Raw genomic sequence first — 25479 nt, 5'->3', positions numbered from 1 at the left:
TATTCCACACCCCTCCCATCTAAGTACTTAACTAAACTTCTCTTAAATGTAACATCCTGGTTTAAGACCATACTTTATTTTATCAATACAGTTATGATGTCGGGTATTTTATTTTCCGTAGATTTTCTCAAAATGCAATAAGTGCTTCTTTAATTACATTACATAATCAAATATTTCATTTTTACCATTTAAAATAAAAATTCAGTTGATTGATGTTAGGCTTGTTGAATTAATTGCTTGTTGAACCAGCAACTTTTATGTGTGTTGCTTGAATTTCCAGCATCTGCAGAATTCCTGTTATTTTGTTGAATTAATGAATAGGTTTTGACTTGTGAAGATTCTAGAGAGAGCACGGGAAAAAGAGGAGCTAGCCATTTTCTGGAGACAGCACGCAGGATCGAAGAAGGAGAAAGATGGAAAATGGCAATGAACAATGAACATAGCAGACGAACATGGTGAAACGCTAACAGAACCCATTTGGAAGGATAGATACTGCTGTTGGAAAATCCTTATGCAGATAATGCTCTCACGGAGAACGTGCAGGTAACTTTTAGTTAGCTAGTTAGCACACAACCTTGGAGAAAGATTGTCAACTTTTCCTTGGAAGTTGCGTGAATATTTTTCCCCTCTGGGACAGGTTTTTCAGTGCAAAACCATTTCAGTAACATGATTATGCAACAATGAGCTCCAACGATTACATGCATGTTATTGACTAATATTTATATTAAGATATATGCTGGGCCATTTTCATTACTTTATTATATAGTATTATTGTGTGTTACAGTTTAAAATATTTTGTCAATACAATTTCCATTTAAGTTTATACTGGTGTGAGTTAAATTATTGCTTCCTGGCAAACAGTAAATTTGCATGGGTGTGTCAGTATTCATACAAGGAACAGTCCTACTTTCCCTTAAAGGAACATTCAAACTTTCATGTTGTTTTGGTTACACGAATCTTATGTTCCTGCGTCGGCTAAATTAAGTCAGTGAAACTCCTCCACATTTTCCTTACCTTCAGACTTCTTTCTTCTAGTCTCCTCTAAAACAGCCTTAATGCTACAGGATTCACAAATTTCTCAAATTCTTAAAAAAGAGATCCATCACATACTAAACTTCACTCAACCATTCTGTCTCGCACGCACACATATTATTTCCATGTGCTCATCGTCTCTAATTTGAAATTCCTGCCCTCAGACAAATCACCAAAGGGCCTCACCCCACTACCACAGGAACACTGTCTTGCCTTACATGTTTCATTGCTCTCCATCATTGACCCCACACCTAAGCAGCCGAACTGACCTCCATCTCATTCTGCATTTCCCCCACTCCATTAAGAACTTCCCCAAAAGTGACCTCTTCAAACAGGATTTTCCCAGTAACTCTATTGTGCCTCAGCATTTATTTCTGTCTGATTAAACTTGCAAAACATCTTTGTTAAAGCCACTCGATAACACAATTTGATGCTCTTGATACAAGCTGTGATTATCTCTCTTTGCAGATGAAAGGTGGAAGTCAGTTAGATTTAAATTAAATATTTGATCTGTAACATCTTTCATCTGTTTTTAGTTAGAATACAATCTTTAGTCACTAAAGTTTTTGAACTTCTATAGTGATTTCTCCCCCCTCCCCGCCTTCCCTCTCACCTTTTCACTTCTCCTCGTCTACCTATCACCTCTCCTGGTGTCCCTCCTCCTTTCTTTTCTTCCATGGCCTAATGTCCTCTCTTATCAGATTCCCTCTTCAGCCCTTTACCACCTATCACCTTCCAGCTTCTTATATCATCCCCACCCACCAGCTTTCCTCCTCACCTGGTCTCACCTATCACCTACCAGCTTGTACTTCCCCTTTTCCTACCTTCTTATTCTGGCTTCTGCCCCCATCCTTTCCAACCCTGATTAAGGATGTCCAGCCAAAACATTAACTGCTCATCCACAAATATACTGCCTGACTCCACCATTTTGTGTGTTTTGCTCAAGATTTCTAGCATCTGCAAAACCTCTTGCATTTAGTAACTATGGGTGAATCAAATACAACAGAGTTCAAGGGGTGTCTAAAAAGATCTTGCACTTACTGCGTGGCTTTGACGATGTCCCAAGTGCTGTAGTCATCAATGTGACTCTTCCTTGCCAGCGAGTCACTGTAGCTATGACTGTAGTGACTTTGAATTTTGACATCCTATTTCACATAATAAAAGAAAAGAAGGGTCACAAAATAATAGTGCTGGGTAACATAGAAACATAGAAAACCTATAGCACAATACAGGCCCTTCGGCCCACAAAGCTGTGCTGAACATGTCCTTACCTGAGAAATAACCTAGGGTTACCCATAGCCTTCCATTTTTCTGAGCTCCCTATACCTGACCTTCAACTACTGCACAGAGTCTTGTCATCTTCAGAAGTTTTCTGATGACTCTGCCATAGTTGGATGCATCAGCAAGGGAGATGAGGCTGAGTATAGGGTTACGGTAGGAAACTTTGTCACATGGTGTGAGCAGAATTATCTGCAGCTTAATGTGAAAAAGACTAAGGAGCTGGTGGTAGACTTGAGGAGAGCTAAGGTACCGGTGACCCCTGTTTCCATCCAGGGGGTCAGTGTGGATATGGGGAGGATTACAAATACCTGGGGATACGAATTAACAATAAACTGGACTGGTCAAAGAACACTAAGGCTGCCTACAAGAAGGGTCACAGCCGTCTCTATTTCCTGAGGAGACTGAGGTCCTTTAACATCTGCCGGACGATGCTGAGGATGTTCTGAGTCTGTGGTGGCCAGTGCTATCATGTTTGCTGTTGTGTGCTGGGGCAGCAGGCTGAGGGTAGCAGACACCAACAGAATCAACAAACTCATTCATAAGGCCAGTGATGTTGTGGGGATGGAACTGGACTCTCTGACGGTGGTGGCTGAAAAGGGGATACTGTCCAAGTTGCATGCCATCTTGGACAATGTCTTCTATCCACTACATAATGTACTGGTTGGGCACAGGAGTACATTCAGCCAGAGACTCATTCCACCGAGATGCAACACAGAGCGTCATAGGAAATCATTCCTGCCTGTGGCCATCAAACTTTCCAGCTCCTCCCTTGGAGGGTCAGACACCCTGAGCCAATAGGCTGGTCCTAGACTTATTTCCTGGCATAATTTACATATTACTATTTAACTATTTATGGTATTATTACTACTTATTATTTATGGTGCAACTGTAACGAAAACCAATTTCCCCCGGGATCAATAAAGTATGACTATGACTCTCTTAAAAGACCCTATTGTATCTGCCTCCACCACCGTCGCTGGCAGCCCATTCTGCGCACTCACCACTCTCTGTGTAAAAAACTTACCCCTGTCATCTCCTCTGTACCTAATTACAAGCACCTTAAAACTGTGCCCTCTCGTGCTAACCATTTCAGCCCTGGGAAAAAACCTCTGACTATCCACACAATCAATGCCTATCATCATCTTATACACCTCTATCAGGTTACCTCCACTGTTTCAAGGAGAAAAGGCCCAGTTTGCTCCACTGATTCTCATAAGGCATGCTCCTCTTAATCCAGGCAACATTCTTGTAAATCTCGTTGCACCCTTTCTATGGTTCCCACATCCTTCCTGTAGTGAGGCGACCAGAACTGAGCACAGTTCTCCAAGTGGGGTCTGACCAGAGCCCTATATAGCTGTAACATTACCTCTCGGCTCCTAAACTCAAACCCATGATTGATAAAGGCCAATACACCATATGCTTTCCGAACCACAGAGTCAACCTGTGTAGCAGCTTTGAGTGTCTTATGTACTCGAATCCCAAGATCCCTCTGATCATCCGCACTGCCAAGAGTCTTACCATTAATACTACCTTTCTGTCATCATATTTGACCTACCAAAATGAACCATCTCACACTTATCTGGGTTGAACTCCATCTGTCACTTCTCAGCCCAGTTTTGCATCCTATTAATGTCCCACTGTAACCTCTGACAGCCCTCCACACTATGCACAACACCTCCAACCTTATGACCCGTCTACAACCACTTTTTGCCTTCTGTGGGCAAGCCAGTTCTGGATCCACAAAGCATGTCCCCTTGGATCCCATGCCTCCTTACTTTCTCAATAAGCCTTGCATGGGGTACCTTGTCAAATGCCTTGCTGAAATCCATATACACTACATCTACTGCTCTACCGTCATCAATGTGTTTAGTCACATCTTCAAAAAAATTCAATCAGGCCCATAAGGCACGACCTGCCTTTGACAAAGCCATGCTGACTATTCCTAATCATATGCCTCTCCAAATGTTCCTAAATCCTGCCTCTCAGGATCTTTTCCATCAACTTACCAACCACTGAAGTAAGACTCACTGGTCCATAATCTCCCTGGGCTATCTCTACTCCCTTTTTTGAATAAGGGAACAACATCTGCAACTCTCCAATCCTCTGGAACCTCTCTCGTCCCCATTGATGATGCATAGATCATCGCCAGAGGCTCAGCAATCTCCTCCTTCGCCTCCTACCATAGCCTGGGGTACATCTCGTTGGGTCCCAGTGACTTATCCAACTTGATGCTTTCTAAAAGCTCCAGCACATCCTCTTTCTTAATATCTACATGCTCAAGCTTTTCAGTCTGCTATAAGTCTACAATCACCAAGATCCTTTTCCGTAGTGAATACTGAAGCACAAAATTCTTTTCAGAATCAAACAAAATTCTTTTCAGGGTGGTGCATGGATTACCCATCAAGTGAGCTGCTTGTCTTTTTCAAAGAAAAAAATTAGCTTTATTTATCACACGTACATTGAAATAGCCAAACAGAGTGAAAGGCATCATTTCCATCAAATACCAACACTGTCTGAGGATGTGTGCAGGGCAGCGTGCAAGTGTCGCCATACTTCCAGTTCTGTGCATTATTTTATTCCATTAATATCTTTGTAATTTAATATATCCTTATCAAAGAGGACATCAAATCAGCTTGAAGAAATTCATCATTACATCTGCAAATGGGGATTATATCGACCTGGAGAAAATCCTTTCAAAAGGAGGTGTGCTACATGACAGCAACCTCCAGTGTCACAAAGAACAAGCAGCAGCTGCAAAAGGAGAGAATGAACAACCAAAAGACCCAACAACTAACCACAGCCACCACTTACTCTTACCCCATGCTGCACCAGAGTATGTGGATCCCCGATTAGGCTCCACAGCCACCCGGGCACCTACCAATAGACATCCCGAGGAGAACATCATACGCAACTCAAGTGATAGCACTCTTACTGTAATGTCCATATCCACTGTTATCAATGCTGCTTAGTGTCAATGGCAAACCTGTACCTGTGACTGTGTTTTGCATCATCAATGTCACTTAGAACTAAGGAGAAGAGTTATAGCACTAACACAAATTCTTGCAGGCACCACTAGCTTGACTTTATTTTGCTTCTTACCCCCCACCCCCCAATACACTCATTGTCTAGAAAAACAATGAAAATTTGTCAAATTAATTGACCCAAAAAAGACAATTCCATGGTCACCTATAAGTTTGTGCACTGATACTTCAAATAATTAGGTTCAATTAAGAACAATTAAGGTTCAGAGTTATACTACCTTGGCTTCTGTGTAATGATCCTGCTGGAAAATAAATCAGAAGACTGATACGGCCTTTCAGTGTGCTAATTGCTTCAATAGAATCATTGCTTCAATAAAAATTCTGACCACTGAGTCAAAATAGTTTCTAACTGTGAATCACTTTGAATAATCAAGGCTTGTAACACAGAAGCTGAATTTTTAACGAGCATTGTAATGCAAAATTAATTTCCAACTATGTTGCTCAGTGCCATCCTCTCTCTGCTTTGGATTTTCTAACTTCAAGATTTCTGCCAGAATTACTAGTTTTGTGAACTAGGTTCTTTCATCTGATTTGTCACTTCAGGTACTTTGGTCACCTTCAAACAGAAGGGATGTGATTACACTTGGGGTGGTGCACATTTGTGAGTATGTTGCCAAGGGTGGAGTATTATAGTTATAAAGAAAGGTAGATTGGCACAGCTAAGATTACTTTATTTAGAATAATGGATACCTTAGGAAGATTTTTTTGAGTTAAATTACAAGGATTTTACCGGGACTTGAAGATCTAAATTATAGGGAAAGGTTGAATAGGTAAGGACTTTATCCTCTGGAACATGGGAGAATGAAGGCAGATTTGAAAGAGATGTACAAAACTATGACGGTTATAGATAGGATAAATGTAAGCAGGCTTTTTCCACTGAGGATGGGTGAGACTAGATCTAGAGATCATAGGTTAAGGGTGAAAGGTGAAATATTTGAGGGAAACCTGAGGGGAAATTTCTTCACTCAGAGGGTGGCGAGGGCGTGGAAGAAGCTACCAGCAGAAGTAGTGAATGTGGGTTCAATTTCAACATTTAAGAACAATTTGGATAAGTACACAGAAGGGAGGTTAGGGAGGGCTATTGTTCAGGTGAGGGTCGAAGGGAAAATAATAGTTTGACTCAGACTAGATGGGCCAAAGAGCCTGTCTCAGTGCTGCAGTGCTCTATGACTCAATGTATAACATTACAGAAGTCTCAGACAGGTTGAGCCTGATTTCTCACCGAGGAAGGACAGCATCAACAAGGGAACAGATATAAATTAATTAGTAAAATAACTCAAGGTTGTTAATGAAATATCACTTCACTCAAAGTAGAGGAAGTACTGAAAAACACCATCACAATTTAAATGGCCAGAACTTACAAGCTATGGCCAAGCGCTGGAATTAGCCTAATGTCCATTATCTGCTGGCATAATAACCTGCTCTTATAATATCTTTTTCTGAGATCCAATGATTTCAGTGCATGTTTAATACAGGCATCCTGAGAAAAACTCACACAAGACCCCTAGCAACGCAGTTTAATTGGTCATAAAGTATGGTATAGGTTTTCAGCCCACTAAATCCAAACCATCAATAATCTATTTTTACATGAATCTGACTGTAACCCACTTTACTGAATTGAATTGACTTTATTTCTTACATCCTTCATATACATGAGTAAAAATCTTTACATTGTATCTCCCTCTAAATGAGCAATGTGCAAATTATAGTAATTTATAATAAATAGTATGTACAACAGACCAGTCAATATAACATAGAAATACAATTGTATCAGCATGAATTAATCAGTCTGATGGCCTGGTGGAAGAAACTGTCCTGGAGACTGTTGGTCCTGGCTTTTATGCTGCGGTACCATTTCCCGGATGGTAGCAGCTGGAACAGTTTATGATTGGGGTGACTCGGGTCCCCATTGATCCTTTGGGTCCTTTTACACACCTGCCCTTGTAAATGTCCTGAATTGTGGGAAGTTCACATCTACAGATGCGCTGGGCTGTCCACACCACTCTAACAAAGGAGCTGGTTGTGGAATACAGGAGGAATGGAGACAACCTAGCCCCTATTGACATCAATGGATCTGGGGCTGAGAGGGTGAACAGTTTTAAGTTCCTCGGCATACACAATACCGAGGATCTCGCGAGGTCTGTATATACCGGCTGTGTGGTGAAAAAGGCCCAGAGTGCCTCTTTCACCTCAGACGGTTGAAGAAGTTTGGTATGGGCCCCCAGATCCTAAGAACTTTCTACAGGGGCACAATCAAAAGCATCCTAACTAGCTGCATCACTGCCTGGTATGGGAACTGTACTTCCCTCAATCACAGGACCCTGCAGAGATTTAGATTTATTACATATACATCAAAACATATGTTGCTTGCATTAACAACCACCACAACTAAGGATGCTCTGGGGGCAGCCCACAAATTTATATTGTCCCTACATTCCCATCAATTCCCCTCCCCTCCCAACTTCACGTTCTATCATTCAGCCACAAAGCAGACAGTTTAAAATGGTCATCCAAACTTTCAAATTACACGCTTCTGAGATGTAGAGTAAATCAGAGAATCCAGAATATGTGTAGTCACAGGGAGGATGTGTAGACTCCACACGATGTCACGATTGAACCTGGGTCACTAATGCTATGAAGCAGCAGCTTCTACTAGATGAGCCACAGTAATAATACAGGCTTAATAACATGGAAAGGAATAAAAGGAGTCTGGATGAAGGGTCTCAGCCCAAAACATCGACTGTTTTTTCCCCTTCCATAGATGCTGCCTGACTTGCTGAGTTTCTCCAGCCTTTTGTATATGCTACTCTGGATTTCCAGTATCTGCAGAATCTCATCTTAGTAAGAGTAACTAACGTTGCAACAGGACAAAATATTTTCATGTTCTACCAGTACAAGTTTGAATTCCTCGATCCTAATTCAGATGTTCATTGTCTGTGATGTTACAAATCCTTGATGCCCTCCACTGGTCATTGCATCTTAGCTGTATACACAAGCCACGGCAGTACAATATGGAGAGTGAGCTGCTGCCCAAGCAGCAGGCACTGCCTCTCCACACCCTGATGAATCCAAAGGAACAGCAGAGAGTGATACAGTTTGGCACCAGCAGGAGTTGACAGTCAGACAGTCAGTTAGGACTGCCTTAAGGACTCCAGTTCTGGATTTTTCCCTTGGGGTTTACTCTGAAAGCCTTCCCCTCGAGTAGGTATAGCCACAACGTAGCGGAGGTTTGTGATCAGAGTTTTCCTTCTCCTAGCTGAGCTGCCAACCACAGCTGACGAGCTCCATCTGCCCATTGCAAATCTATCCACCAAGTTATGTGTATGAACAATGCACGGCTAAAAGGTAACTAAAAATACAACATAAGGCTGCATACACCATACTGGTTCTAGTGCTGTGACTCACTGCAGTAATTACTAGTTACTGTAGATACACTGAGTTGCTCCTTTATAAATCTGGAAGAAAACTAATAATGGATGTAATGCGTACACCATGTATAGTGCTTCCAAAGCACTTCATTAGCTTTAAAGCACTTTGGAATGTCTTGAAGGAATGAAATCTGAAAAAAAAATTCCTCTGTAGCTCTCCGCTACACTCAAAAGGAGAGTATGATGGTGGAGGTTTAAGGGGAAGGTAAGACCTCAATAGAAATTAAAGTCTGTTCATCCTACAGCTTGCCAGACTTATTTTATTGACTTATTTAGAGATACAATGGCCCTGACTGTTCATCAAGCAGCGCTGCCCAGATAAACATACCTATTTAACCTAGCCTAATCACAGGACAATCTACAATGACCAATTAACCAAATAACCAGTACATCTTTGGACTGTGGGAAGAAACCCACATGCACATGGTAAGGAACATACAAACTTGCTTACAGAGGAAGCAAAAATTGAACTCTGAACTTCAATGTCCCAAGCTGTATTAGTGTCGCACGAACAGCTACTTTACTGCAGCATGCCATTGAGACTTGGCGTATCAAGTATCCTCAAAGCTGCAATTGTTTTCACTGTGGCCATTAGGCCAGGTCTAGAGAAACTATTCACATTCAGATTTATGTATCACATGTACATTGAAGCAAGCACTCAAAGCACTGTTTGTATGAACAACCAACACACTCAAGGATGTGCTGGGGGCAGCCTGCAGGTGTCGCCACACATTCCGGCGCCAACAGAGCATGCCCACCACAACACAAGCAGCAACAATGGCAATACAACAAATAAGATCACACTGATCCGCCCATACATACACACACACAATAACAGACCACCTCCAGGCCCCCAACACACACACAATAACAGACCACCTCCAGGCCCCCAGTCCTCGGCCCCAGACTCTCAGGCATCAACATCAGAATCAGAATTTGATTTAACATCACTGGCATATGTTGTGAAATTTGTTGTTTTGCAGCAGTAGTGCATTGCAATACATAATATTAAAAATAAATTACACTAAGTACATTATATTAAAAAATTAAATTAAATAAGTGATGCAAAAAGAAAAAGTACTGAGGTAATGTTCATAGGTTCAGCGTCCATTCAGAAATCTGATGGCAGAGAGGTTCTTGAAATGTTGAATGTACATCTTCAGGCTCCTGTACCTCTTCTTTGATGGTAGCAATGGGAAGAGGACATGTCCTGGGTGATGGGGTTCTTAATGAAGAATGCCGTCTTTTTGAAGCATTGACTTTCAAAGGTGTCCCACTAGGTTTATTCCTGAAGCCTTCCCCATGAGTGGCATTAGCTACAAGGCAGCTGAAGTTTGAGATCAGAGTTTTCCTTCTCCTAGATGATCTGCCAGCTACGACTGACAAACCCCATCTGCCCAAAGTGACCCGTTTTAAGGTGCCAGTGACCTGCCTTAGCCTCTTTTCCTGTCAGTAGAAACAATACCACCAGGCTTAGGAGCTAAACCACCTGAAGGCCAAGAGCTGGACTTGGTTGTCAGAAGCTATTTGAGATGGACGCCATTGGGAGTATTAATAGGTAGTGGAAACTTATGCCCACCATGCCCCCCTCCTCAGCTATGATAACCTTAAGGAACAAGTTTTCTTGTTCCTTAAGGTTATCATAGCTGAGGAGGGGGGCATGGTAAGAAATAAGAAATATATATTTAAAAAAACAATAGTGCAAAACAGTGAGGTAGTATTCATGGCCCATTCAGAAATCTGATGGTGGAGGGGAAGAAGTTGTCTCTAAAATGTCGAGTGTGTGTTTTCAGGCTCCTGTACATCCTCCCTGATGGTAGTAATGAGAAGAGAGCATGCCCCAGATGGTGAGGATGCTTCAAGATGGATGCCACCTTCTTGAGGCATCACCTATTGATGATGTCCTCAATGAAGGGGAGCCTAGAGTCCATGATGGAGCTGGCTAAGTTTACAACCTTCTACAGCTATTTCCGATCCCATGCATTGGCATCTTCATACCAGTTGGTAAAGTAACCTGTCAGAACACTCTCCATGGTACATCTATAGAAACCTGTTTGAGTCTTTGGGGACATGCCAGATCTCCTCATCTCCTAATGAAATATACCCACTAGCATGTCTTCTTTGTATATTTGACCCAGAATAGATCTTCAGAGATATTGACACCTTACCACTACTGACCCCTCAATGAGGACAGGTGTGTGTTCTCTCGATTTCCCCTACCTGAAGTCCACAATCTATTCCCTGGTTTTACTGATGTTGAGTGTAAAGTTGTTGTTACAACATCACTTGACCAGCTGATCTATCTCACTCCTGAATTGCCTTCTCTATAGGGTACTGTCCTCTACCCATCCTTCCCTTCACAAGCATCACTAGCAAGTTAAATGTCATCTTGGAGGTGGGAATTGAGTTGCATCAAAATGATTGTTCATAAAGCAAGGAACAAGTGAGGTAGACCAAATGGATAGCTCTCAAAGAGCCAATAATGCACTGAAAAGACCTACTTGTTATATCAGTATGCTATAACAAATGAGACACAAGCTTGACACACATCAACTGATTGACCGATTTACCATAATACAATTTTCAAATGGACAATGTGTACAAGACAAACACAATTTTCATTAATTATCAGCTGATCACCACAGATGACCACAGTTGCTAATGTGCCCTGACATTTTGGTTCATGTTTATTGTTAATCTGACTGAAGCCCTCAAACAGAAATATGACAGTTTCCTAAATTGAAGGAAACAAAATTGTTAACACAATCACAAGAGATTCTACAGATACTGAATATCCAGCGTCTATAAACATTGCAGAATCTCACAAATTAAAACCTCATACAGACATCTGGAATAGCTGTACAGAGCAAACGTCTTATTGAATTTCAGTTACCATACTTAATTATAAGCTGCCAGAAGATGAAATTTAACTTGCCAGTGATGGGGGCTGGGGATAATAGGGTGCAGCTGAATAATTATCAAAGGGAAATTAAAGTGCAAGATCCTGTTTACAACACCGATGCAGTCCACTTTCAACAGTACACAGTGGTGCAGGAGTGACAGAACTGCACACCATGCCATTCGTGCATTCCTCACTAATTTATCTTCTTTCATTCAAATGAGTCTAAATGCTTGAAAAGGCTCCTTGTGCATTAGAAACTTTAATATTAAGACACATCACTAACTTATGATGCATAAAACTCAATTGCAACAGCAACATTAAGATTGCTTACAGGACCTCTGATTCACCATACAAAGCCCAAGAAATGACCCATTTACCCACACTAACATTTTCCATTTCTGTCAGTACAAGAAACATTGGAAAGAAAATTCAGTTTTAACCCAGATTTTCATTGCCATCTGGAGACTTTTAACTTTCAGGATACACAAAAGGAATCAGATAATACTCCTATCACAATGCATTTGCTAAAATGTTATGAAATGCAGTTAAGTTCCTTGAGTCACTTCTGTGAGAGGTAAGTGTCCAATTGTAACTGTTGGCAAGAGTGTTCTTTCTGATCTTAGCTACAAGTTCTTCAATTGTGCTTAAGTTAGAAACCGAATCCTTTAGAAAGTATACCAGTTTAATACCATTGTAGTTCTAGTTCAATCATTGCAATGGTGCAATTTTGTATTTTTAATTCAGTGGTTTCAAAGTTAAAAGTCAAAATAAATATCAAAGCATGTACCTGTTACCATATACAGGTCAACATTCACTAATCCGACTACCTGTAATCCGGTTCCTTCGATAATCAGCACTGATTTCAAATTTTCCGCGCAACTGTAATTCCAAATTTTCCAGGCCACAGAACCAATCTGTTGCGCATTGTTTTGGTTGCACTAGATCTGTTCACGTTTTGGTGTGCTCTTGTAAGCACAGACAGGCAATTCCTGCTTGCTTTCCTGCATTTATTAATATCATTTGCGTGAGGCGTGGCCGCCCATCTCACCCGCCAGCGGCAGGGGAGCTGGCACACTGGGTCAGTCTGCCTTCTCGCCAGCCTGCTGGCAGTCACGCACTGCCCTCCGGCGTCGCCCGGCCAGCACTCCATTCTCTTCTGCCTACAACCTCAGATCAGACGTGGCAACCCGCTGAATTTAAACATATTACTAAGTGGAGGAAAAGAAACTAACGAGGATTCCCTCAGTAACTACGAGTGAAGAGGGAAGAGCCCAACGCCGGATCCCCGGCCGCCTGGCGGTCGCATGAAATGTGGCGTCTAGAAGACCTCCTTTCTCTGACTGAGAGAGAGCCTGCATCATGTCGAACTATCGGGTGAACAATGTAGTCTTTGGAGTAACTGCAAGTCTGTGTCTTTGCTATCACTTAGCTCACGCTTAAGTGCTGGTAGGGTATTTTTTGCTGGTGGGGAGGGAGGAATTGTTGCTCGCTGCTGCTTACGCGCAGGAAGGAGGGCAGCAGGGGGAAACTTAGGGTTCTAACATTTAACTGTCATTCATTCTTTGGGGCACTCCTCTGTTTTTGTAGATGGTTGCGAAGAAAAAGCATTTCAGGATGTATATTGTGTACATTTCTCTGACATTAAATGAACCTTTGAATCCTTTGATATTTTAAAGGTATGATGAGGCAGTTAGTTATTGTTTAATGTGATCCTTCTGTAATTCCGCATTTTCACTAATCCAGCACTCCTCAGGTCCCAATGGTGCCAGATTATAGAAGGTCGACCTGTACTATCTTGAGATTCATTTTCTTGTAAGCATTTATAGGAAAATAAATAAATACAATAGAATTTTTAAAAAAAACTATACATGACAAACAACCCATTGCACAAAAGGCAAATTGTGCAAATAAAATAATAAATAAATAATACTGAGAACATGAGTTGTAGAGTCCTTGAAAGTGAGTCCCTAGGTTGTAGCATCAGTTCAGCGCTGGAGGTAAATGAAGTTATCCCCTCTGGTTCTGGAGCCTGATGATTGTCAGGTAATAACTGTTCCTAAACCTGGTCATGTGGGACCCAAGGCTCCTGTACCACAACCTCAACAGCAGGAGCAAGGAGAGAGCATGGCCTGGATGGTGGGGGTCTTTGATGACGGATGCTACTTTCTTGTGGCAGTGTTCCTTGTAGATGTGCTCAATGTTGGTGGGGGGAGGTTTCATCTGTGATGGGCTGTGGCCTCCAATATGTATGAATATGTCTGGCAAAGTTGGCAATACTTTCCATACATCATGAGGATTTGGATACAATATTGGCTCAGCATCTTGAACTGTTCTTTGTGCTTAAGGTTCCCTCAATGCGCTATCAAGCAGGCAGTTCCCCCACTTCAATGATACCATTGAGAGCTTTGTTTAAGTAGCATTCCAGTTACTTTGACAATTTGCTGACATGAATTCTCACTTCAGAGAAAAAAAATGTTTGACTCTCCCCCTTAGTCTTAATAAAGCTCTTTTCTTAATACCCTTCCTTTTCACTACAAAAGCTTTGAATACCTCTGTCACTTTGCAAATCCGTTTCCAAGTTTTCTGCAATAATATGTCTGATTCCTACGAGTAACATGAGGAAACAAGCATTTTATTTTAGCAGCGGTTTAGGATGGCGCTGGTAAAGCACAGTGATGACTTCTGGATGGCAAACAAAACAAAAAATTATTGTATTAATCACACAATCACTGCAATCAATAGCCCATAACCTCCCTTTCAGAGTTGAGCTTTTAAACTGCTTGTATGACCTGGCATCTTTGCAGTGTGAACTGAGTTTCAAAGGTGCAGGACAGTTGTGGTGCGGTGTGTATGGGTTGAATTGCATACTTTTATTGTTTGCAAGATTTGTTTTTTTCACAGCACACTGGGTGTTTTATAGTCTTTTTTTTAAAACAATAGGTTCTACTAGGTTTCTTTATTCTGTGGCTGCCTATAAGGAAACAAACCTCAAGGTTGTATATAGTACACATACTTTGATAATAAATGTACTTTGAATTTTAGAGGATGATCATTTCCCAGCTTCATTTTCCCAGAAAAAAAAATCTGTCTTCAGGCTGTTCAGCCTTTCCTGATAAGTATTATGTCAGATTTCTGATAAGGAGAAATGCAAGCAGGGTTTTCCCACTGAGTTTGGGTAGGACTAGAACCACAGGTCATTGGTTAAAGCTGAAAGATGAAATATTTAAGGGGAATCTAGAGGAGGACCTCCTCATTCAGAGTAGTGAGAACCCGGAACAAGCTGTCAGCGGAAGTGGGGGATGTGGGTTTCGTTTCAACATTTAAGGAAAGTTTAGATAAGTAGATAGATGGGAGGGGTATGGAGGGCTTTGATCCAGGTGCAGATCGATGGGACTAGCCTGAATAATACTTCGGAATGGACTAGATTGGCTGAAGGGCATGTTTCTGCAGAGCTCTATAACTTTATCATAGCTGCCTTAATAATCGTCTTCTGCAGGAAAGAAAGCTTCAATATCTATTTATTTTATTCAGCAGTCTATATCACCCGTTATTTTTCAAAAAGTGCATTCACAAATGTGGAATGTATAAAGATAAATTTAATATGCATTTATTATGACTCCCTCACTGGCTGAGATTTCAGTGCCTCTTACTAATTGCTCCCTCTGTGGCTCAGCATCTGTTTTCCTTATGCCTGGGGGATGCATCTTGGAAAGTTTATATATATTGAAAGCACTGCATCAATGATGTCTTAAAGGAAGTAACAATCCTCACATACTGCAGAGTACATCTGAAATCTGGATGCATTGTGTGAAACTGCCACAAATCAACAGGACATAAATATAGTCGTGTTGGAATCGGTTTAGTATTGTCACATGTAATAAGATACAGTGAAAAGCTTGCCTTGCGTACTGTTCATATAGATCAGTTCATTACATAGTGCGTTAAGATAGCACAAGGTAAAACAAAAACAAAATGCAGAATATTGTTATAGAGAAAGTCCAGTGTAGTATTATAACAATGTACAAACCCTATTTCCAGAAAAGTTGGGATATTTTCCAAAATGCAATAAAAACAAAAATCTGTGATATGTTAATTCACGTGAACCTTTATTTAACTGACAAAAGTACAAAGAAAAGATTTTCAATAGTTTTACTGACCAACTTAATTGTATTTTGTAAACATACACAAATTTAGAATTTGATGGCTGTAACACACTCAACAAAAGTTGGTACAGAGGCATGTTTACCATTGTGTTACATCACCTTTCCTTTTAATAACACTTTTTAATCCTTCTGGAACTGAGGATACTAATTGTAGTAGATTTGCAATTGGAAATTTTGTCCATTCTTGCTTGATTCAGCTGCTCAACAGTCCGTGGTCTCCGTTGTCTGATTCTCCTCTTCATGATGCGCCGTACATTTTCAATTGGAGATAGATCTGGACTGGCAGCAGGCCAGTCAAGCACACGCACTCTGTGTCTACAAAGCCACGCTGCTGTAGCCCGTGCAGAATGTGGTCTGGCATTGTCCTGCTGAAATAAGCATGGACGTCCCAGGAAGAGACGTCGCCTTGATGGCAACATATGTCTCTCTAAAATCCTAATATACGCCTCAGAGTCAATGGTACCTTCACATACATGCAACTCACCCATGCCGTGGGCACTGATGCACCCCCATCCCATCACAGATGCTGGCTTTTGCACCTTTCGCTGATAACAATCTGGATGGTCGCTTTCATCTTTGGCACGGAGAACTTGACGCCCGTTTTTTCCAAAAACTAGCTGAAATGTGGACTCATCTGACCACAGCACTTGGTTCCACAGTCTTTTGGTCCATCTGAGATGAGCTCGGGCCCAGAGAACTTGCCAGCATTTCTGCATAGAGTTGATGTATGGCTTCCTCCTTGCATAATACAGTTTCAAGTTCCATTTCTGGATGCAGCGACTGACTGTGTTGAGTGACAATGGTTTTCCGAAGTACTCCCAATCTTGCGTTGAGAAATGTTCCTTTTGAACTGACAATTCTCTCACGAATTTTGGCACAAAGGGGTGAGCCATGACCCATCCTTGCTTGCAAAGACTGAGCCTTTGATGGATGCTACTTTTATACCCAGTCATGATACCTCACCTGCTACCAATTAGCCTGCTTAATGTGGAGTCTTCCAAACCGGTGTTACTTGAATATTCAGTGCACTTTACAATCTTATTTTAACTCTGCGCCAACTTTTGTTGAGTGTGTTGCAGCCATCAAATTCTAAATTCGTGTATATTTACAAAATACAATTAAGTTGGTCAGTAAAACTATTGAAAATCTTTTCTTTGCACTTTTGTCAGTTAAATAAAGGTTCATGTGAATTAACATATCACAGATTTTTGTTTTTATTGCATTTTGGAAAATATCCCAACTTTTCTGGAAAAGGGGTTTGTAGATTGGGAGATCAAGAGTCTATCTTATTGGAGTCATAGAGCACTACAGCACAGCAATAGGCCCTTCAGCCCATCTAGTCTGTGCCAAAATGTTACTCCGCCTAATCCAATCTACCCACACCTGGACCACAGACCTCCATAACCCTTCCCATCCATGTACTCACCCAAATTTCAATTATATGTTGGAACTGAATCTGCATCCACCACTTCCAACTGCAGCCCACTGCACACTTGCACCACCCTGAATGAAAAACTCAGGTTCCTTAAATATTTTACCTTTCACTCTTAACCTGACTGCTAGTTCTAGTCTCAACCAACTTCAGTAGAAAAAGCCTGCTTCCATTTAGCTTTTCTATACACCAAATAATTCTGTATACCTCTACCAAATTTCCCCTCATTTTCCTACACTCCAGGGAGTAAAATGAGCTTTTAAATAAGTATTTGATATCCTAAACAGAAAACACTAAGTTTACTTATTTAAAGCCAATCAAGCATAGCAGACAGCAGCATGATTACTCTGTTTTAGTTTGTGCAAATGCAGATTCTTATCTCATAGTCCTTACTGGGATGAGGTTGCATGATGACCAAGGTAAACACTTGAATATTCAGCTGAATTTGACAGTTCAGAGGAAAAAGAGAGTAGGTCTGCTATTAAAGGATGATATCACAGCAATGTTGAGGAATGATATTAACTCAGTAGCTAAAGATGTAGAACCCATTGTTACAGAGCTCCCTTGCTCTACGACTGTGTACTTGCCTTGCTCTATACAGTTTTAGTCAAAGAAGTACAGCATAGAAACAGGCCCCTCGGCCCATCTAGTCCATGCCAAAACCATTTAAACTGCCTACTCTCATTGACCTGCCCTCCATACCCCTACTACCATGTACCTATCCAAACTTCTCCTAAACATTGAAATAGAGTTTGCATTATAGGAAATATATTGTCAAGCTGGAGAGGGTGTAGAGTGATTTATGAGGATGTCCCCTGGACTAGAGGACCTGAGTTTTAGAGAGAGATTGGCCACTCTGGATCGTTATTCCTTGGAGTGTAGGAGAATTAGAGGAAGCCTCACTGAAGTCTAGAAGATGGATAAGGTGGATGGTCACAGTCTTCACCAGGGTTGTAGAGTCCAAAACTAAAGGGCAGAGATACGAGATAAAAGGGAAGAGGTGTAAAAGATCTGAGAAGTTCTTTTCACACAGTAGTGAGTACCTTCAAGAGTTACAACATGTAAGAGGGGTTTAGATAGGTACATGAAGAGGAAGGGCTGAGACGGTTATAGCCCAATGTAGGCAACTAGGACTAGCAGGGAGGAAACAGGGGCAAAACAACCACTGCTTTCATGCTGTAGTACTCTGTGACCGTGACTCATCGGTAGAAGATAAAAAACAAAGACAAGTTACTGGTGGGAGATGTACAGAGAGTCCTCTACCAGCTATTCTGTAGTACAGAGTATAAATCAAGAAATAATAGGTCTTGTAAGGAAGGTAGAGAAATTATCTTGTGCAGTTTTAATGATAATAGAATCCTTCTGGAGAGTCCAAAGGAGGCCTTTTTGCTCACCATGCTGAACTTTTAGCCCTCATTAGGTCTGTATCCCTCTATGTCTTCCGTATTTAAGAGACTATTTAAGTGCCTCTTAAACAGAGTAATTGTACCCAATACATATTCTTAGTTCTGCGCCACAGCACGGTGTGTGGCACGGTAACATAACAGTTAGTGCAATCATTTTACAACACCAGCAATAACTAATTGTGATTCAAATCCTGCTGCTGTCCGTAAGGAGGTTGTATGTTTCCCCCATGAACACGTGAGTTTCCTCCAGGTTCTTCCCACCTTCCAAAGACGTACAGTTAGGATTACTGAGTTGTGGCATGTATGATGGCAACACTTGTGACATGCCCCTGCACAATCCTCAGACTGGGTTGATGACTGACGTAAACAACACATTTCACTGAATGTTTTGATGTACATGCGATAAATGAAGCTAATCTCTCCATAGTACTGAGATAAAGGATATCCCTGCAGGATTGGTACTAGCCAGTAAAACTCTTTAACAGGTTCAGTTGTCTGAGTCACCAACCGAGAGTCAAGGTGAACTGTAGTAAACTCATGCCTGGATACTAGGACAGAAGCTTGCCATTGTACACAACATAAGAGTGGAACTGCAAACAAGTGGCTCACATAGAACATGGGTTCTGAAACTTAACACTGCAAACAGCTTACCTCACTCTATGTATACACAGTTAATGCAGAGTAGAGATTGTGGAGGAAAAATATAGATAAAAATAGGATAAGAAAAATTAAAACTTTGGATTGGGGAACATTCATTCTAGGATGAGTGACGCCCCTGTTAATGTCAGTTTGTAATAAAGAGAAATTTTGTTCTATAGGTGATGACACCAAGTAGCTACCACTTCAAGCTCATCTGCAGAAACACCATAAATTCCTCTCTTTAATACCTCTTTTTTCCTTTTCAAAGTGGTTGGGGTTCCATCAAGGTCCTCATCTGCAAGTGGCACTTAAACTACATTTTTTTCATAGCAGATGAGCTCCCGTTCCTGGAGCTCGCCAGCCGACCATTTTCCAACATTCTTCAGATGTCTCTGGGGTGCAGCCCTCTGGATGACCAATTCCAAGCCGGTGTTGCCAACTGAAGCGTCGCGGGAGGTGGAACATCAGGATTTCACTGCGGCGGATATATGGATGGAGGCCTCTGTAGTCAAGTGGTTGTACTCTCTTTTTCTCTCGATGGTGGGAGAGTTTGCTGCAGATTCTCGAGTCAGAGAATCTCAGAATAAAAAGCAATGTGGCAGACTTCAATAGTGCAACAGTAACTGCCGATCCCTCCTTTCAGTGTGAAAATGACTGATATCTCTCTGACCCTTGTTAGTGAGAGAGGGCCTGTGGCATGTTGAACTGTCAGGTAAATGATAGTTTTTGTTGACTGCAGACATGTTTTTCATGCATGTCTGCAAAGGCAACTATTTTAGGTTGCATATTGTATACATTCTCTGATAATAAAGGGAACCATTTGAACCATCTGATTTGAACGCTGGACTCCATGTGAATTCTTTCCATCTAAAAATCTCACTAATTGCTCTGACAAGACAATCCAGATAGCGATTACTTTGTGAAAAATACTTATCCCTCAGTTCCATCTAAAATACCTCCCTCTCACCTTATACTCACGCCCTTTTGTTTTTGATGCCCCTACCATTGGAAACAGATCTACTAATTTGTGCCTCTCATAATTTCAGATTCAAAATCAGGTTTAATATCACTGGTATATGTCATGAAATTTACTATTTTGCAGCAACAGTACATTGCAATGTATAATAAAAACTATAAATTACAATAAGAAATGCATATGAAAAATAGTGCAAAAAGAGAGAACAAAGAAAAAAAGTGAGGTAGTCTACACAGGTTCATTGTCCATTCAGAAATCTGATAGCGGGGGAAGAAACTGTTCCTGAAATGTTAGGTATGTGTCTTCAAGCTCCTGTACTTCCTGCCTAATGGCAGTAATGAAAAGATATTTCTTTCAAGTCTCTCCTCAGCCTCCTTCACTCCCAGTAAAATGTGCCCAGCCAAGCTAATCTCTTCCCACAAATAAAGTACTCCAATGCAGGGCAACACGCTGGTGAATCTCCTCTGCATTCTCTCCAGTGTCACCACATCCTTCAAGTGTAGCAACCAGAACTGAATACAATACTCCAAATATGGCCTAGCCAATGGTTTGACTGGCCAAATCAATTCGACAAGAGTAGTCTTGACAAGGTTCAATAAAACGTTTAATATCACTGACATACATTGTGAAATTTGCTGTTTTGCAGCAATGCTGCATTGCAATACATAATTAAAACTAGAAATTACAAAATAAGTATATATATTTTAAAGGTTAAGTTAAAAAAGTAACGCAAAAAGAAAGAAAAATGAGTTCATGGTGTTTGTGAGTTCATTGTTCATTCAGAAATCTGATAGCAAAGGAGAAGAAGCTGTTCTGGAAATGTTGAATACGTGTTTTCAGGCTCTTGCACCTCTTCCTTAATGGTAGCAGTGAGAAGAGGACATGTCCGGATGATGAAGGTCCTTGATCATGGATGTCACCTTAGTGAAGCATCACCTTTTGAACGTGTCCTTGATACTGGGGAATTAGTGCCCACAATGGAGCTGGCTGAGCTTACACCTTTTTCCAGCTTTTTCCAATCCTGTGCAGTGGCTAGTCCACACCAGATGGTGATGCAACCAGTTAGAATGCTCTCCACAGTACATCTGAAGAAATTAGGGCTTAGTGGCAAAGCAGCTTCTTAGAGCAATATGTTGGGGAAGCAACCAGGGAGCAAGTTATTTTAGATTTCATATTGTGTAATGAGACTGGATTAATTAATGATCTCATAGTAGAGGATCCCCTAGGAAAGAGTAATTCTAGTATGTCAGAATTTCACATTCAGTTTGTGGAAAAAATTGGGTCTGAACCCGTGTCCTCAGTTTTAATAAAGGCATTAACAAAGTACGATGACAGAGTTGGTTAAGGCAAACAGAGAAAATAAATAATGGTAAGATGGTAGAATAGACTTGCCAGACTTTCACAAATTATAAATCTTAGCAAAGATATATTTTGATGAGAAAGGATTTCAGAAAAAAAGTTGCATTACCTGTTCCTGATATAGTTGGGATCACAGAGACATGGCTCCAGGGTGACCAAGGATGGGAGCTCAACATTCAGGGATATTCAATATTCAGGAGGGAGAGACATGAAAGAAAAGGAGGTGGGATAGCATTGCTGGTTAGAGAGGAGATTAACGCAATAGAAAGGAAAGACATTAGCCGGGAGGATGTGGAATCGATATGGGTAGAGCTGCATAACACTAAGGGGCAGAAAACGCTGGTGGGAGTTGTGTACAGGCCACCTAACAGTAGTAGTGAGGTTGGGGATGGTATTAAACAGGAAATTAGAAATGCGTGCAATAAAGGAACAGCAGTTATAATGGGTGACTTCAATCTACATATAGATTGGGTGAACCAAATTGGTAAGGGTGCTGAGGAAGAGGATTTCTTGGAATGTAAGCAGGATGGTTTTTTGAACCAATATGTCGAGGAACCAACTAGACAGCAGGCTATTCTAGACTGGGTATTGAGCAATGAGGAAGGGTTAATTAGCAATCTTGTCATGGGTAAGAGTGACCATAATATGGTGGAATTCTTCATTAAGATGGAGAGTGACATAGTTAATTCAGAAACAAAGGTTCTGAACTTAAAGAAGGGTAACTTTGAAGGTATGAGACGTGAATTAGTTAAAATAGACTGGCAAATGATACTTAAAGGGTTGACGGTTGATATGCAATGGCAAGCGTTTAAAGATCATATGGATGAACTACAACAATTGTTCATCCCAGTTTGGCAAAAGAATAAATCAGGGAAGGTAGTGCACCCGTGGCTGACAAGGGAAATTAGGGATAGTATCAATCCCAAAGAAGAAGCATGCAAATTAGCCAGAAAAAGCAGCTCACTTGAGGACGGAGAAATTCAGAGTCCAGCAAAAGAGCACAAAGGGCTTAGTTAGGAAAGGGAAAAAAGATTATGAGAGAAAACTGGCAGGGAACATAAAAACTGACTGTAAAAGCTTTTATAGATATGTGAAAAGAAAAAGATTGGTTAAGACAAATGTAGGTCCCCTACAGATAGAAACAGGTGAATTGATGATGGGGAACAAGAACATGGCAGACCAATTGAATAACTACTTCGGTTCTGTCTTCACTAAGGAGGACATAAATAATCTTCCAGAAATAGTAGGGGTCTGGGGGTCCAGTAAGATGGAGGAACTGAGGGAAGTACATGTTAGTAGGGAAGTGGTGTTAGGTAAATTGAAGGGATTAAAGGCAGATAAATCCCCAGGGCCAGATGGTCTGCATCCCAGAGTGCTTAAGGAAGTAGCCCAAGAAATAGTGGATGCATTAGTGATAATTTTTCAAGACTCTTTAGATTCTGGACTAGTTCCTGAGGATTGGAGGGTGGCTAATGTAACCCTGCTTTTTAAAAAAAGGAGGGAGAGAGAAACCAGGGAATTATAGACCGGTTAGCTTAACATCGGTGGTGGGGAAAATGCTAGAGTCAGTTATCAAAGATGTGATAACAGCACATTTGGAAAGCGCTGAAATCATCAGACAAAGTCAGCATGGATTTGTGAAAGGAAAATCATGTCTGACGAATCTCATAGAATTTTTTGAGGATGTAACTAGTAGAGTGGATAGGGGAGAACCAGTGGATGTGGTATATTTGGATTTTCAAAAGGCTTTTGACAAGGTCCCACACAGGAGATTAGTGTGCAAACTTAAAGCACACGGTATTGAGGGTATGGTATTGATGTGGATAGAGAATTGGTTGGCAGACAGGAAGGAACGAGTGGGAATAAACGGGACCTTTTCAGAATGGCAGGCAGTGACTAGTGGGGTACCGCAAGGCTCAGTGCTGGGACCCCAGCTGTTTACAATATATATTAATGACTTAGATGAGGGAATTAAATGCAGCATCTCCAAGTTTGCGGATGACACGAAGCTGGGCGGCAGTGTTAGCTGCGAGGAGGATGCTAAGAGGATGCAGGGTGACTTGGGTAGGTTAGGTGAGTGGGCAAATTCATGGCAGATGCAATTTAATGTGAATAAATGTGAGTTTATCCACTTTGGTGGCAAAAACAGGAAAACAGATTATTATCTGAATGGTGGCCGATTAGGAAAAGGGGAGGTGCAACGAGACCTGGGTGTCATTATACACCAGTCATTGAAAGTGGGCATGCAGGTACAGCAGGCGGTGAAAAAGGCGAATGGTATGCTGGCATTCATAGCAAGAGGATTTGAATACAGGAGCAGGGAGGTAATACTGCAGTTGTACAAGGCCTTGGTGAGACCACACCTGGAGTATTGTGTGCAGTTTTGGTCCCCTAATCTGAGGAAAGACATTCTTGCCATAGAGAGAGTACAAAGAAGGTTCACCAGATTGATTCCTGGGATGGCAGGACTTTCATATGATGAAAGACTGGATCGACTAGGCTTATACTCTCTGGAATTTAGAAGCTTGAGGGGGATCTTATTGAAACGTATAAAATCCTAAAGGGATTCGACAGAATGGATGCAGGAAGATTGTTCCCGATGTTGGGGAAGTCCAGAACGAGGGGTCACAGTTTGAGGATAAAGGGGAAGCCTTTTAGGACTGAGATGAGGAAAAACTTCTTCACACAGAGAGTGGTGAATCTGTGGAATTCTCTGCCACAGGAAACAGTTGAGGCCAGCTCATTGGCTATATTTAAGAGGGAGTTAGATATGGCCCTTGTGGCTAAAGGGATCAGTGGGTATGGAGGGAACGCTGGTACAGGGTTCTGAGTTGGATGATCAGCCATGATCACACTGAATGGCGGTGCAGGCTCGAAGGGCCGAATGGCCTACTCCTGCACCTATTTTCTATGTTTCTATGTTTCCTAACAAAGGAAGTTAAAGATAGCATCAAATTGGGAAAAAAGTGCATATAATTTTGCAAGAAATAGTGGTAGGCAAGAGAATTGGGAATTTTTTTAGAAAATAGCAAAGGATGACTAAAAATATTATAAAAAGTGAAAAGATTAAGCATAACAATAAAGAAGCTAACAGTATAAAAACAAAAAAAAAAAGTTTCTGCAGACATTTAAAAATAGCCAAAGTATACATTGGTCTCTTAGAAGACAATATTGGGCAAATAATGTTGAGAAATAGAGAAATGGCAGAGATGCTAAATAATTATTTTAAACCAGAAGACTCCCTGGTGCTTCAGGAGAATGTGTTGATGATAATTGGGCAGAGATTTCTTCAACAAGCCTGATCTAAGTCTCTGACTATGATTTGAAAGGTGTCGGGGAAGGCTATTGTATGTTTGCTAATCACAGCATTCAATACCATAAGACCATAAGATATTGGAGCAGAATAAGGCCATTTGGCCCATTGAGTCTGCTCCACCATTTCACCATGGCTCATCCAACTTTCTTCTCAGTCCCAATCTCCTGCCTTCTCCCCATATCCCTTCATGCCCTCGCTAATCAAGAATCCACCAACCTCTGCCTTAAACATACCCAATGTCTTGGCCACCACAGCAGCCTGTGAGAAAGAATTCCACAGATTCACCACTCTCTGGCTAAAGAAATTCCTCAACATCACTGTTCTAAAAGGACACCCCCCCCTATTCTAAAGCTGTGTCCTCTGATCTCAGACTCTCCCACCATAGAAGACATCCTCTCCACATCCACTCTATCAAGAACACAAAATAATCTGCAGATGCTGGGGTCAAAGTAACGCTCACAGCATACCGGATAGGCAGGAAAGGTGAAGAAGGCATAGGGGAAA

At 41.3% G+C, this 25479-nt stretch overlaps 1 protein-coding gene across 6 annotated transcripts in view; it reads right to left on the bottom strand.

Annotated features, from left to right (window-relative positions):
• The window catches only part of zdhhc17 (zinc finger DHHC-type palmitoyltransferase 17), a 135722-nt gene that overhangs the window by 75423 nt on the left and 34820 nt on the right, over nt 1-25479 (bottom strand). For all 6 annotated transcript variants that reach the window (XM_072268215.1, XM_072268216.1, XM_072268218.1 and 3 more), the window contains exon 2: nt 2074-2177. In XM_072268215.1, the coding sequence (XP_072124316.1) occupies nt 2074-2177 (104 nt within the window). The remainder of the gene's footprint in view (nt 1-2073; nt 2178-25479) is intronic.

This window comes from Mobula birostris, chromosome 9 (genome assembly GCF_030028105.1).
Source record: "Mobula birostris isolate sMobBir1 chromosome 9, sMobBir1.hap1, whole genome shotgun sequence".
Classification (NCBI taxonomy): Eukaryota; Metazoa; Chordata; class Chondrichthyes; order Myliobatiformes; family Myliobatidae; genus Mobula; species Mobula birostris.
The sequence above is the reverse complement of the archived record's forward strand: the minus strand, read 5'-3'. Positions and strand labels throughout refer to the sequence as shown.